This window comes from Silurus meridionalis, chromosome 5 (genome assembly GCF_014805685.1).
Source record: "Silurus meridionalis isolate SWU-2019-XX chromosome 5, ASM1480568v1, whole genome shotgun sequence".
Taxonomy (NCBI): domain Eukaryota; kingdom Metazoa; phylum Chordata; class Actinopteri; order Siluriformes; family Siluridae; genus Silurus; species Silurus meridionalis.
Window position 1 is genome coordinate 23,228,353 of NC_060888.1, and position 14,388 is coordinate 23,242,740.

General features: G+C 35.5%; 1 protein-coding gene across 1 annotated transcript; it reads right to left on the minus strand.

The window, feature by feature from the left end:
• Positions 1-48: 48 nt before the first annotated feature.
• Positions 49-13,200, minus strand: cax2 (cation/H+ exchanger protein 2). The gene is made up of 20 exons (XM_046850495.1): positions 13,049-13,200; positions 11,555-11,695; positions 11,346-11,455; positions 11,123-11,231; positions 8,514-8,630; positions 8,360-8,421; positions 7,525-7,677; positions 7,061-7,246; positions 6,430-6,523; positions 6,146-6,287; positions 5,415-5,598; positions 5,223-5,322; positions 4,565-4,689; positions 4,408-4,445; positions 4,202-4,314; positions 3,939-4,084; positions 3,690-3,784; positions 2,547-2,625; positions 2,069-2,177; positions 49-1,279 (listed from the first exon to the last, which is right to left on the minus strand). The coding sequence occupies exons 1-20, from the start codon at positions 13,104-13,106 to the stop codon at positions 1,206-1,208; spliced, it is 2,235 nt and encodes a 744-aa protein (XP_046706451.1). The 5' UTR covers positions 13,107-13,200; the 3' UTR covers positions 49-1,205.
• Between the last annotated feature and the right edge of the window lie 1,188 nt (positions 13,201-14,388).

Sequence of the window (14,388 nt, forward strand, 5' to 3'; positions counted from 1 at the left end):
TAATAAAGTATATTACATTAAATTAGTAACCAATGCAAAATTGAAGTATTTTCATTAATGGGATTTTATTTTGAGTCTCAATTGAACATTTTAAATAAAAAAGTTTTGTTGATGTACATGATATTCAAAAGCTTGTAACAGATCTAAAAAGGGCTTTAATATTCCTACAACCTTAACCTGATTTGGATGTAAATACTCGAAACAAACTATGCACTTTAAAGTCCTATCCATTATTTAATTTAAATCACAAGACACTGTGGTAGACAGCAGAAAAAAAAAGGGAAAGAAAAATATTGATGTCCAAATATGTATGGACCTTAGTGCACCTTCTTGACAATAAAATAAACAAATTTAAATACATTTTCCTAAAATAAACAGTAAGACATTAAATGCCATAGATTTCCATAAACATAAATGGTAAATAATGTAATAAAAAAAGTAATTAGTCCAACATATTTTGTAATTTTTGATACACAAAAGGAAGAAGAAGAAGGCAGGATATGGAGGGAAAAATAAATAACTCATATAATGCCGATTTGTAAAAAGAAAATCACAGGTGAAATTAATTCATCTTGATTCATCTTAATTCAGAGATTATGAATTAAACTACAAACCCCCAAAAAATTATATTTGTCATTATAACTAGTTTGTTTCTACATTAGCTATTGGATTAAAAATACAAATAAAGGATAAAATGTTCAAAAGTAGAGAGACATGTTTGTTTCCCTGACACTGCAGCACATAAGAAACTAGAAAAAACACACAGTCTACATAATACTGTTTAAAGGGTTTCAAGTGCAGACAAAACTTTGCCCCGTGGTTTGATATCTAAATAAAGTCCATGATGTCGTAAAGAAAATTTCAGACACACATTCATACTGTAAATCTACACCTTATTAACGACACAGATGCTGACAAGAAATCAAAATACTAATGCGTCATGAGATCCAGTAAATTTAGTGTATCATCAAGAACACTTTCAGCAGTTAATTCAGCACTTCAATGCATTTTAAGAGAATAACTGCAGTAATGACTTAATTTATGCAAATTAATGCTTAATTGTACCTGTTTTTCATTATTGATTATAATTAATTTTGTGCATCAGTCAGCTGCAATCCAGAATGTAGATATGTGATGACGTGTCAATACAGTAAAAATTGTTGTTGATTTAGTCCAGAAAAGTGCAATTGAGAGCAGTCTTCTGATTAACAACCGGCTGGTGAAGGAGCGAAGAAGTAGAGCGCAAGGAGGATGAGATACACAACCACGAGAGCTGTGCCTGAGAAATAATTTGAATAAATCACAATACATTTTTTTTATGTACAAAGTTATTAGATCTTTTATTAGACAGATTTGTGGAGATTTTTCTTTTAAGCATGACTTGAAATGACTTTTAAAATCTGACAAGATTTTTTTATTTGTGTTTGGGTATTACATTTCAAATATTTGGGCTGGGATTTAAAAATTATGATTGGGATTATATTTTAGGTTCTGGTTTACCACTTTTAACCAAACGATCAGGAACTGAGAAAATCTGCCTAATAAAATCATTGTATTAGCTGTATAAAAGAAGTAACATAAACTGGTGCCAGGATTCAAGAAAGTATTTCTTTAGTATGATCAAAAAGGTAAGTCAAAATGTCTGAATATGATTTGATGTTTTACAGCAGAAGAATGCACCTGAGGAGGCAGGTGGGGATGATCTTCTCGAGGAATTAAACAGGACTTTGGTCATGTTAAAACTTTTGCTGCATTTTAAACAGACTTAGACTTTGTATTTACTTTGAAAATTGATGGAAAATTGATGAAAGTTGAGAATAAACATACAATAAAATAAGCAAATATTGTTTCAATCTTAGAAAACCCCTTCAAAAAGCCAATAAAACACGTGTTTTTTAATATTAAATATGATTTGACATAAAAGGCAGGATGTATTGGGATGCAACATGAACTAAACCCAAGAGTGTGTGCTATCTAAAATATTAGAGATCACAATTTTATTTATTTCCTTATAACAGAGGAGCATCCATGAACAGATTATACCATATGACCCATTAAAACTCATTACCTTGAAAGTAATCAGACTTTCCATCCATAAATATGTAGTTGACAAGGATGACACTGAAGATGCTGGCCCACAGATGCAGGTCGCTGAAGATGAGCACAAAGCCCACATCCTATTTACAAAAAAAGAAAGGAGATAATAATTCATATAATTTATCTGTAAAATTTTCACTGATATGTTAATTTAATAGTCACAGTGCTATTACAATGCAGCTTTGGAAAAACTCTTGATTTTAAATGCATTTTACAATTTGTACATATATGTATATAATTATCATGAAATTATAAAAATGTTCACCTTCCCCTTCAAAGCTGTCTAATTTTTTATAAAATAGCTGAGTAGGTTTTGCTTTTAAAGACCCAAAAAAAGCATTTTCTTCAAAAAACAAAACAAAAACAAATTATGCATAACCAGTTCATTATATTAAATGATATTAAATGCCTGAGTCATTTGCATTAGAGTGTTTTCCACAGCGACTTACGTAAAAGGCATTGAACAGGATGAGTATAGGGATCTGAATCATGCACACCTGAACCGCAATGCAGCGTCCGACCTCTAAACTGAAAAACACATCATCACAGCAGCGATATAATTATACAGAGCAGACAAGCATCACTTGACACAGACAGTGCCTTGAATTAGTATTCACCCCCTCTTAACTTCATGTTTTGTCACATTACGACCTGGAATTAATCATTCGTCTAAACATAGTCAACTGTTTAGTCCTGGGTTGATTCCTGGAGGCTGACTAGATTCAACAAATGGACTACAAAGGTAAAATAAACGAATGTACCCAAAAATTCCCAAACAATTAGGACACTGTGCAAAATGTGAATAAAACAGAATGCAATGAATTCAAATCTTATAAATCTCGCAAATGTCATTAAATAAAATGACAGCGATTTAACCAGGATTTGTGGATGGCACAGCAATCTGCGTTCATAGACAGCGATTTCTGCGGATTTTCAACCTTGTGCCTTGAGATTTCTCCAGATTCTTTAAAACTTTTGTTGATATTATGTACTGTAAATGATAAGATATTGAACTGTTTTGCAATTTCATGTTGAGGAACTTTATTCTTATATTTATCCACAATTTGTAGACACAGTCTTTCACAGATTAGTGAAGCTCTGCCCATCTTTACTTCTGAGAGACTCTTTATCTTTAAGATACACTGTGTATACACAATCATTTTTACTGACCCGTTGCCAATTAACCTATTTAGATGCAAAATAATTCTCCAAATATTTACTTTTTTGAGACGTGTTGCAGCCATCAAATTTAAAATGACCTTTTTTTAATTAAAAAGGTACATTTTCCTCAGTTTAAACATTTGTTTTATATGTTTTATTGTGAAAAATAAATATGGGTTTATAAGATTTGCATATCATTTCATTCTGTATATATTTTACACAGTGTCCCAACTTTTTCTGGAATTGGGGTTGAAATAAAAAAGCGCACATTAGTGATACAAATAAAATGGCACCACTTGTGCACACAGAATAATAAGTGTGTAGAAGTGTGTAGCAGTGGAACACAGACATCTCACAAAGGATTGAGTATCTGCTACCTCACTGATGCACAATATTAAAAATGTGTTCTTGTGTATAAGCAGGAAACTCACCTCAAGCTGATATTATTCTGAAGTGCAAACTGTATACCCGTAATTATCTCTGGGATTTCAGGAACCATGGCAAGAACTGTCACACCTATAAAGTACTGATAAGATGCCAGCAGAGGGATCAAAGTAAGATGAACATAAAAAGCAAAAAAAATTATTTATGTGTGATGTTCAGTGTACTGTGAGAGTTCTGAGTGTTCTGAGTGGAGTTAACGTGATTTCTATTGTGTATGTGTTTTTTGCAGGACATGCCTGGGAGATGTTCGGGTGGCTCAATATGGAATGGATGTGCTCAGTGACGAGGTCAGCACAGGCGGACATGAGCACTGTGGCGACAATCAAAATGAGCAGAGCTCTCCAGCGAGACCAGTGGACCACTGCATCGAGATGACCTGCTGCTACTCACTCACACACACAAGCAAATTTTTTCAATAATACATGTGAAGTGTTTTATGTTTTTCCATGTGCTCATTCAGTGTTTCATTCAATATTTCTTGGTGTAGCTGAAACCTCACCGCTTGCATCACCAACATGAATGTCATAAATGTGTGAATGAGTCTTCAGAGTGAACAGAAGGCCGATGATGTAGGACACTGGTAGGAGAACGGACACTGTGTACACCAGGGGTCTGTGAGACAGCAATGAAAAATCTACTGCTTAACCCAGAGGTGCTTTAGGAATAACATGGGAACGAAGCTAAAAATAAACAATTGCTCCTTACTCAATATGGCTATGAAACAGGCTGTAGTTGTTTTGACTCTAAAGAAACAAAGAAAGAAATTTAAATAATTGAGGATTAATAAGCTATTCAAGCTAATTATTTTACATAACAGCTTTATAAGAAGGGCATTTAAGATCTGAGTGTAAAAGTTTCCTACCAGGTCATAGTGGCAGTTCCTGCAGGTGAAAGACCCATTGCTACTATTGGTCGCAGAGGAGTTAGTGCAGTCTTCACACACCAGATTCCCATAGGCCTTAGAGAAGAGTGTGGGGGCAAACACACCTATCACAGAAAGACGTCATTTTTTAGTTTGCTGTCGGAACGATCAGAACCAAAAGTCCCTGAACTAAACGGAAGCTAAAGAAACCATTTTACAACCCATATTTCCAAACTGTGCCGTAAAAAAAAAGCATCAGTAGATGAGTTTTGGTCATATATTTATGTCATGTTTACAGGTATCATCTTTCAACTTTCCACCATTTTGTACTGTAAACAATCAGCAACAAGCATGTGATGTTCCATAAGAACCTAAGCTACTTTTGTTCTGACACTGTGTTGATGTGCTCCTAAATTTCCTCTCATCGGTTTTCGATGATGAGTTTTTGGTTAATACATTTTGTATTCACATCTACCTGGGAATCTAGTGTGAAATACATATAACCATCTGAGGAGGATGACACAATTCAAGGACGCAATGTAATCAGTACTAGAAGTGGTGTTTTTCAACACACAGGATCACTGTGGAATGTGCAGTAAGTGAGATAAGAAAAATAGAGAGATGGAGAGAGAGAAAGAGAGGCAGAAAGATTACTCACCCCCAACAGATATAAAAAGTAGAGAAGCACTGACTCCAGCTGAGCGGCTATTAAACTTCTGCTCCCTGTGTTTCAGCCCTCCGATGATCATACAGATCCCCTTAACATTATTTGAGAAAGGAAGAACGAGAGTAAGAGAAAGCTTACAGACTGTGTAACTACATAGGGATGTGTCTGGACTGGATCTCTTACTGGGATGAATAGAATGCATCCAAGCAATGTCCCAGTCAATGCTGCTTTCACAATCTCATGTAAACATTTGTTGCCCTGGTATCGGCCCCTAAGCAAGGCTGTAATGTAAAAGGTCAGCTCGATGATCGAGCCAAACGTGGCATTAACCACTGCGCCGACTGCAAAGTTACTCTGAGCTGAAATACTATATACAAACAAAGGCAGAGACAGACAACAGTGTGAATCCTCTGAATACAAACTGAATACAAAATATTAAAATCACTTAGTATTGGCCAGTAAATGCCACTGATTCTATTAGATTCACTGTCATGCAGATATAGATGTATCATTCCTTTTTAAAAAATCTAAAAATGTGCACAAAATATCAAATAACAAATAAATAAAGATATATATATATATATATATATATATATATATATATATATATATATATATATATATATATATAAAAGTGTGTAATAAACTCAGTTTATTCATATATTTTATACTATACAATGTGTGTGTGTGTGTGTGTGTGTGTGTATATATGTGTGTGTATATCATATATATATATATATATATATATATATATATATATATATATATATATATATATATATATATATATATGAATAAACTGAGTTTATTACACACACTTTTATATATATATATATATATATATATATATATATATATATATATATATATATATATATATATATATAAAACCTTACTTTTATGTTTTTGCTCACCTGGCGATTCCCATTCCAATATAGTAGGACAAAGGGATGAGTGAACATATTGAAGTGGTGAACTTAATCTCAGCATTGACGAACTGGTTGCTCTGGTCCACAAAGCCAATCACTAGAGAGACGATGACCAAAGGAAGGAGATCTAGAAACAGTTATCTAAGGAAACCTACGGGGAAACTTGACAAGAATACTAAAATTAATATTCACATTGAATGTCACATATTAGAAACTTCCATTCATCTATCAATCTACATCACTTCTACTTGCTTTATTTAGAAGGATACTGACGGCAAAAACATTGATTCCATCAACTGTGTACTTGTAGTAGTAAAGATTCACTGCATGGTAGCAGCACAGGATGGCTTGACCTTCGCTTTCCTGCAATTTTAACATAAAAATAAAATAAAATAACAGACAAATAAATAAAAGATGCAATAAACAACACTATATGTACAAAATTATTAGGACCCCTGACTTCTCCAGCCAAACAGTTCAAACAAAGTTGGAGGCACACAGTTAAATAGGATGTCTCTAGAGGTGACTTTACTAACGTTACTAACTTCTATCTAAACAAGCACACTACAAAATTTAGTAGAATATCTTCCCAGAAGAATAAATGAATTATTATTTCTCAAATGGGGAAAAATATTGTATGTTCAAAAAGCACATAACAATTTTACGGTCAGGTTTCCACAAACTTTTGTCCACATAGTGTATGTTTAGCCAAGCTACGTAGCATATGTCCATGATTTAGCATAAAAATAGTTAACTTCACATCTCGCATCAAGCTCATTGGAAAACTGCTAATTGTTTCACAGCATGTATGACCTTAAAACTAGAACTATATCCATCTTTATAGTACATTACACCATAAAGTACTGCAAAATGTACATTTTTATAAAAAAAAATTCTCACTCCATTGGTGTCATTTATGAGAACTTGCTCAGGAGGCATTAGTAAGACATTGCTCATGGTTCGGATACTCATTTTGGACACAGGGATGGTGACAACCAAAAGCCAGGAGAGTACACACAATATGAGATGGGCCACAACCAGAGGGGGGTACCCCAGCAGCACCCAAACATACACACTTAGATGACTCTGGAAAGAGAAACACAGTTAATAGAAGTTGTTATAAGTCCGTTTGTCAAGAATGGCAAAGTAGTACAAACGAGAGGTGTTTTTTCAAAAGTAGAAAGGGGTTATGTTGTATGCAGAAATCTTTTTTGTTGTTAAAAATCAGTTTGGAGTTTTCAGTTTTGTTGTCTGATTGAATTTAGCAACATTTGACAAATCTTAAAAGCTTTAAAAGTTTATTTGCAAAAATAATAATGCACTCTTTTTATTTTTTTGTTTTGATATTTTAACTGGTACTCTACCCAGTACGACTGCTCTGGAGGCCTGCATGATTCCACCACATCCTCTACCACTGGAGTGGCTCTTAGTAGGGGCGAGGCTGGATTCGCTTCATCCCCTTCACCTAGCAAATCAGTGCGTTGTTTAGCACTGACATTTGACACTGAACCACTCGCCTGAAAGAACAGACAAAGAAGCTCATTTTTGACATTCTGACAGGTGGTTTGTTCTGTACTGAGGTACTCTATGACAGTGGTCCCCAACCCCCAGACCGCGGACCAGCGCCAGTCAGTGGGTCAATTGTTAAAAATTACATTATTTTCATTTGATTTATTATCTGATTCTGAACGATATTTCATTTTGAAAAATTAACGAATTCTCTCCGTCACATCTGTCTTTGACTCACTCTTGATGCATGTCATGATGCCTCAGTCACATGTCTTACCTACATACACTACCTTCTTACAAGGGCTGCCCCGGCCACTAACACATATACATTACCACCAAATTGAATCCCCCAAGCTAGCAAAATGAGCAAAAAACAACACAGTGGATTCACGTTTATTATTATATATAAGAAAATACCCGTTTTATGCCGATCGTATCATTTTATTTTGTTGTATTTATCCGTCACACCTTCCGTGAAAATATTGTCTGACATTAAACTGGGGTGCAAAAAAGGTTGGGGACCACTGTTCGACATCTTTATACTACACTATTCAAGGCATTTGATTTAAGACTATTAAATGCTTTAAATGAAATATTCTCACACCTATCTATGGCTATTGCCACTTTATCTAAAAAAGATACTATGACAACAATGCATGCAGAATAATGATATGATAGTAAAAGGTCAACCTTATGTACTGCTTTTCCAAATGGCCAAAGAACGTAACGGGACAATCTGAAACACAATTTACCTAAAAAGAAGCAAAAGCTAGTTTAAAAAAAGGTAGTGAAAAAAAGTACACAGTTTAGATGTTGTAAAGACTTTGTTGTAAACGCAGATTACCATGAGGCGCTCCAATAACGGTGATGTACATCATGATACTGACGAGAAGGTACACAAGAGAGATCCACCAACCGAATAAAAATATATACACAACATTGCCACATGTAATTAAGGAGCCTGACAAAACAGAGGGAGGGAACAGGAGAAAACTGTGAGATTATTAAAATTATCAATATTCTTTTATCAAAATGTATCATTTAAAAATATCATTACAATTAATATGTGGTAATAATTAAGATAATTACACACAAAATGTTATAATAATAATAATAAACCTAACATTTACTTTTCTTGTTACATTTATTTATGTATTTATTTATTCAAATAAATAAGTTGATGTGATGTTTCAGTCTTATTTATATGTATTTAATACTTCACCCTTGTTTTGTATGTATTAATAGTGAGTGAATGCAAATGGTTTTGATTCATTTCAGCCTGTTCTGTTTGGTTAAGTGACATTAAGCATTCAAGTCAAGTCAAGTCAAGTTTATTTCTATAGCGCTTTTCACAACAGACATTGTCTCAAAGCAGCTTTACACAAATCAACAGTGAAGGTGAATGGTGTGAATTTGTCCCTGATGAGCAGCCTATGACTGTGGCAAGGAAAAACTCCCTTAGATGTAATGAGGAAGAAACCTTGAGAGGAACCAGACTCAAAAAGGGAACCCATCCTCATCTGGGTGACATCAAGAGTTTGATCATAAATCTTTCAACAATACAGAACACTGGACAGTGAGAACTAACATGATTACTGGAGTATAAGATTATAAGTGATGTTCTTTCTGCAGTCTTATACAGTCTAATACAGCATTGAATCTAATCATTTTTTTCAGTATATTTAAACATTGTTTGACTTAATATGTATTATTGAATCTGTCCTGTATTCCGTTTGGCTTAATTTAGTTTAATCAAGTCTGAGCTAATGATTATATCTGAGTCTAAATTTTGTTTTGTTTAATTGCGTTAATTGAGCCTGTTTATTACCTAATAATGTTTGAGGAGGATATTGTGATTTGTGGTGAGAGTAGGGAGCAGGTTGAGCAGAGCCTGGAGAGGTGGAGGCACACGCTGGAGAGAAGGGGAATGAAAGTCAGTAGGAGTAAGACAGAGTACATGTGTGTAAATGAGAGAAAGGGCAGTGGAGGGGTGCGGTTGCAGGGAGAAGAGGTGAAGAAGGTAAAGGAGTTCAGGTACCTGAGGTCAACAATGCAAAGTAATGGAGAGTGTGTTAAAGAACTGAAGAAAAAGAGTGCAGGCAGGATGGAGTGGGTGGAGAAGAGTGATAAGAGGAGTGATTTGTGATAGAAGGGTATCTGCAGAAGTGAAAGGGAGAGTTTATAGGACTGTGTTGAGACCTGCGATGTTGTATGATTTAGAGACAGTGGTATTGAGTAAAAGACAGGAGGTGGAGCTGGAGGTAGCAGAGCTGAAGATGTTGAGGTTTTCGTTGGGAGTGACGGCGATGGACAGGATTAGAAATTAGTTTATTAGAGGGACAGCACATGTAGGATGTTTTGGAGACAAGGTGAGGGAGGTGAGATTGAGATGGTTTGGACATGTGCGGAGGAGGGACATGGGGTATATCAGTAGGAGAATGCTGAGGATGGAGCCATCAGGAAGGAGGAAAAGAGGAAGGACAAAGAGGAGGTTTATAGATGTGGTGAAGGAAGACATGCAGGTGGTTGGGGTGAAAGAGGCAGATGTAGAGGACAGGGGGTCTAATAAGTGTCTCTAAACTGTGTGAGTCTGCCTGGTTTCACATAACAAGCTTACTTATGTTTGGTTTAGTAATTTTGAATAAATCTAAACTGTGTTTGGCTTTAAAGCCATTTAGAGAGTATGACCTGTGTTTTGTTTAATAATTATGAGCGCATATGTTCAGTTTAATAATTTCGAGTAAGTCTAAATTGTGTTTGGTTAATTATAATTTACAGAGTCTGATGTGTGTTTGGTTTAGGGCTGCAGCGATTATTTTAGTAATCGAGTATTTTTCCGATAAGGCGATTAAAAGAATAATCAGATAAGAAGTACTTTGTGTTTATTAAAGAGCAATACTTACTATCCATAAACCCTTTTCGTGCATTTAATTGCTATATTACATTAAAATGCAAATACAAATATGTAAATAAAAAAGCATAAATAAAATATAAAAATAAATGTTAAAAAAAAGGTGAATGTAATGTATGGTGTTATCTTTGTGCTTTCGTTTGAAATTATCTCTCTCCGTTCCTCCATTTTTTATTATGCACCCTCTTCTGTGGTTCTCTGTCCAGGGGTCTCATTTATAAACACCACTTTCCATGCAAAGGTTGTAATTTATAAAATAAAAAATTAAATGGGAGAAAGTGCACACTTGTAAGTAGAGTCTAAGCCCTGCATACGCGCAAAGTTGAAACACAGAAGGTGAGAAAAGGAAGTGGCAACACAGCGTGCATAACCTTTGCATGAAAATTGAATACAAAAAAGTGAATTTAAATACAAAAAAAGCCTGTTTTTTAGTGCTACTAGAGGAATCGTTTCAGCCGTAGTTTGGTATAGTCATATTGAGTGAGTCTAAACTCAGTCTGGTCTGACCTGTGTTTGGTTTAATGTAACTGAGTGAGCCTGACCTGTGTTTGTTTTAATGATGATGAGCTCTGAATAAAGCTCCTTCACAATATCTGATCTCTCCTCAAAGGGCCGCTCAGTCACATGGCTTTTCCACTTTCTGAATCCAAACTTTACATGGAGGAAACACATGATCACAAAAACGCATAAATAAAAGTAAACTAAATAAATGGGTGCATACAAAAAAAAAAACAACACTCATTGGCTATGAATAAAACCACTTACCTTGTAATTATTGGCAAGTTTTTGTGCCTCCACCTCATTTTCAGCACTTAAAGTGGTCTTACTACATGTTACTTCATCCCACGTTTCATTAGCAACGTGTGAGCTGGGTGCTACACACAGAGAGTAAAAGTGGAAAATGAGTGTGAGCAAATATAGCAATATACTGAATACTAAAGCAAAATAAAATGACAAAAATAGACTGTGCCCACCTTTGTTTGGGTGTCTGTGTATGCAATTGCAGCAATGCACGGGACAGTCAGAGGACCTGACTTGCTGGTCATCAAAGGAGCCAAATGGATAACTACTAATGCCGGCATAAGCTCTGACACTACCGTGGTCCCATGAAAGCTCTGAAATCAGTTAAAGAAAAATAAGAAAACACACACACACACACACACACACAGACCTAAACAACCAATACTAGTGGGGATATTTCTGTAATCAGGTCAACAATAGAACTCTTGTAGTCCCCAAATATGCTCTAAAAATGGACAAATGCAATCTACTTAAATAACAGCCTAATGCAATCTACTTAAATAACACAGCCTATTGTAACTATTTTTAGATGTGGGCTGAAAGTCTTTATGACTCATGACAAAATCACGCAAAGAATTACAGAACCTTATAAAATAAATGCAAAGACGGGATGCAAGAAGAACTTTTACATTGGGGACCGAGCTTTGGAAATAAATCTACATTAGTTTATTAGATGACAGAGCAATATTTCCTTTTTATTTATTTATTATAAAATATTATGAAATCATAAATAAGAGAAACCATGGCAACCATGGCAAATGGCTCAGGTGCAGCTTCTGCTTGGTCAGAATGAAAACCTGCACCCACACTGGCACTTTCTGAGATAGGATTTGACTCCTCTGGTCTATAGATTAAAAGTGTTATTGAGTCTTTTTCAGTCTTTTTTTTTTTTAGTTTTGAATGATTAAAACATTTTTTATTGCAGGCTATTTACATAAGGACATTGACAGCCATTTTTAGAGTTGTCTAAACCTAAAATACCCAGAAAATCTTAAAAAAAAAAAAAAAAAATGTTTTCACCTTTTAAGTTCAGATTATAAATCTAGAAAACCATGTGTCCTGTACAGGGTGTATTTTTCTGATGCTCTTGACACACCACAAACCAGACCAAAACAATGAGCCAAAATGATGCCTATGATACTGTAGGTTGTTAATGTAGCATCACCATCAAATCACTTCTCTTTTTTGGGGGGTGGTTCATGTATAAAGGTGCAAAGCAAGGAAATGGTTAGAGGAAATGTGAATAGACTTGTGGGCTTAAAGGTCTTAAAAAAGACTGAGAGAGAAAAGTGTGCAATCAGACATTATAACTTACAGTAATTACAGCATTATATATATTTGCATAATATGGTATGATTTTATATATATTTGCATGATATAGTATGGTTTTATATATAAGTATATTTGTATGATATGGTATGAAAAAATGCACAAAGGACAAACATAGCCACAGAGCTTAATATGCATGTGAGAGAGCATGTATGAATAATATACCGGTTTATACCGGTAACAGGTGCGAGGTGCGCACTACAGGGGAGTGCAGGAGTTTGTGGTTTGGGACGCGGCCGCAGTTAATGCGTGCAGTGTTCACGTTTCTTTATGATAATTTAAGTAGAAAATGTGACAGCAGTTATTTAAAACAACGAACAAAAAAAGAAAAATCATACCTTCATTCTCGTGGTCGGTGGTAGTTGGTCTTCTCCGAGTTTCTGTACGAGTAGACATTACAGCTCCTGGGCTACAATAACAAAGCTCATGTGATTGCAGCAGCGCTAAGCTGCCTACCGGCTAGCAGCGTCACACTAGGGCTTGTGGGAAATGTATTTCTGAATAAATGGTATCACACTGGCATGTGGATTGTTCACAGTAATGAGCAATACCTTATACTGTCTATAACAAAAATGGCCCATTACAAAACCACCAAAGATCAACACCAGATCAATATAGACCTATCACAAATCAACACAAGATCACTAAAGATCCACCACAGATCAACACCAGATCAATATAGACCTATCACAAATCAACACAAGATCACTAAAGATCCACCACAGATCAACACCAGATCAATATAGACCTATCACAAATCAACACAAGATCACTAAAGATCCACCACAGATCAACACAAGATCACTTTAGAACCACCGATCATAGTTCACATCACAGACCATCTTCTATGGTGTGGTCTGCTGGTGCAGCAGCATCTCTACTGCAGACAGGAAAAGACTGGACAAGCAGATCAGGAAGGCCAGCTCAGTCCTGAGGATTCCCCTGGACACTGTACAGGAGGTGGGAGAAAGGAGGACGTTAACTAAACTGTCATCATAACTGCAGAACGACTCTCAACCCCTGTTCCAGCTCCTTCAGTAACAGACTGTGTCTGAAGGAGCGATAAAGACGGTCTTTTCCTCCTGCTGCTATTAGACTTTACAATCAGAGCTGCTCCCAGTGAACCAGTCACTTAAAATATGCACTGTTATTACTGTTCAATTGTGCAATCATAACAATAACAAAGTTTTATAAGCAACACATGTGCAATAACAATTATTTAAAACCGTGCAATAGTACCTGTGTGCAATACGTTTGATAGCGTAACTACTTACTCGTGGTCTCTTTTTTCATCTTTGTTGTTGTTGTTTTTTTTTTTTTACATATTTGCACATTTCTTTTTCTTTGCTGCTGTAAAAAAAAAATTCAGAGAAGTCTCCCCATTGTGCGACGAATAAAAGTATATCTAATCTTATCTTATCTTAGACCTCTACAGAACCTCCATGTATCACAACAAAACTACATCCCAGCCCACAAGACCCTACAAATAAATCACAGTAACTATGGTACCACCACAGCCCACTCTAGAACATCCACACACCACTACATATCACCATAGGGTCACCTTATACCAGTACAGATCACTAACACACCACAGGCCAGTCACAAGACCCCTACAGATCAATTACAGACACCATGGTACTACTGCAGCTCACTCCAGATCCACAATCACAAATTC

Bases quoted from the DNA above. Each gene is read 5' to 3' on its own strand.
- cax2 (XM_046850495.1), bottom strand. From the start codon at position 13,106: ATGTCTACTCGTACAGAAACTCGGAGAAGACCAACTACCACCGACCAC. The intron at 11,232-11,345 runs GTAAGTGGTTTT...CTCCATGTAAAG, and splicing joins AACTTGCCAATAATTACAAG to TTTGGATTCAGAAAGTGGAA. The intron at 7,678-8,359 runs GTTGACCTTTTA...CTGTTCTTTCAG, and splicing joins TTGGAAAAGCAGTACATAAG to GCGAGTGGTTCAGTGTCAAA.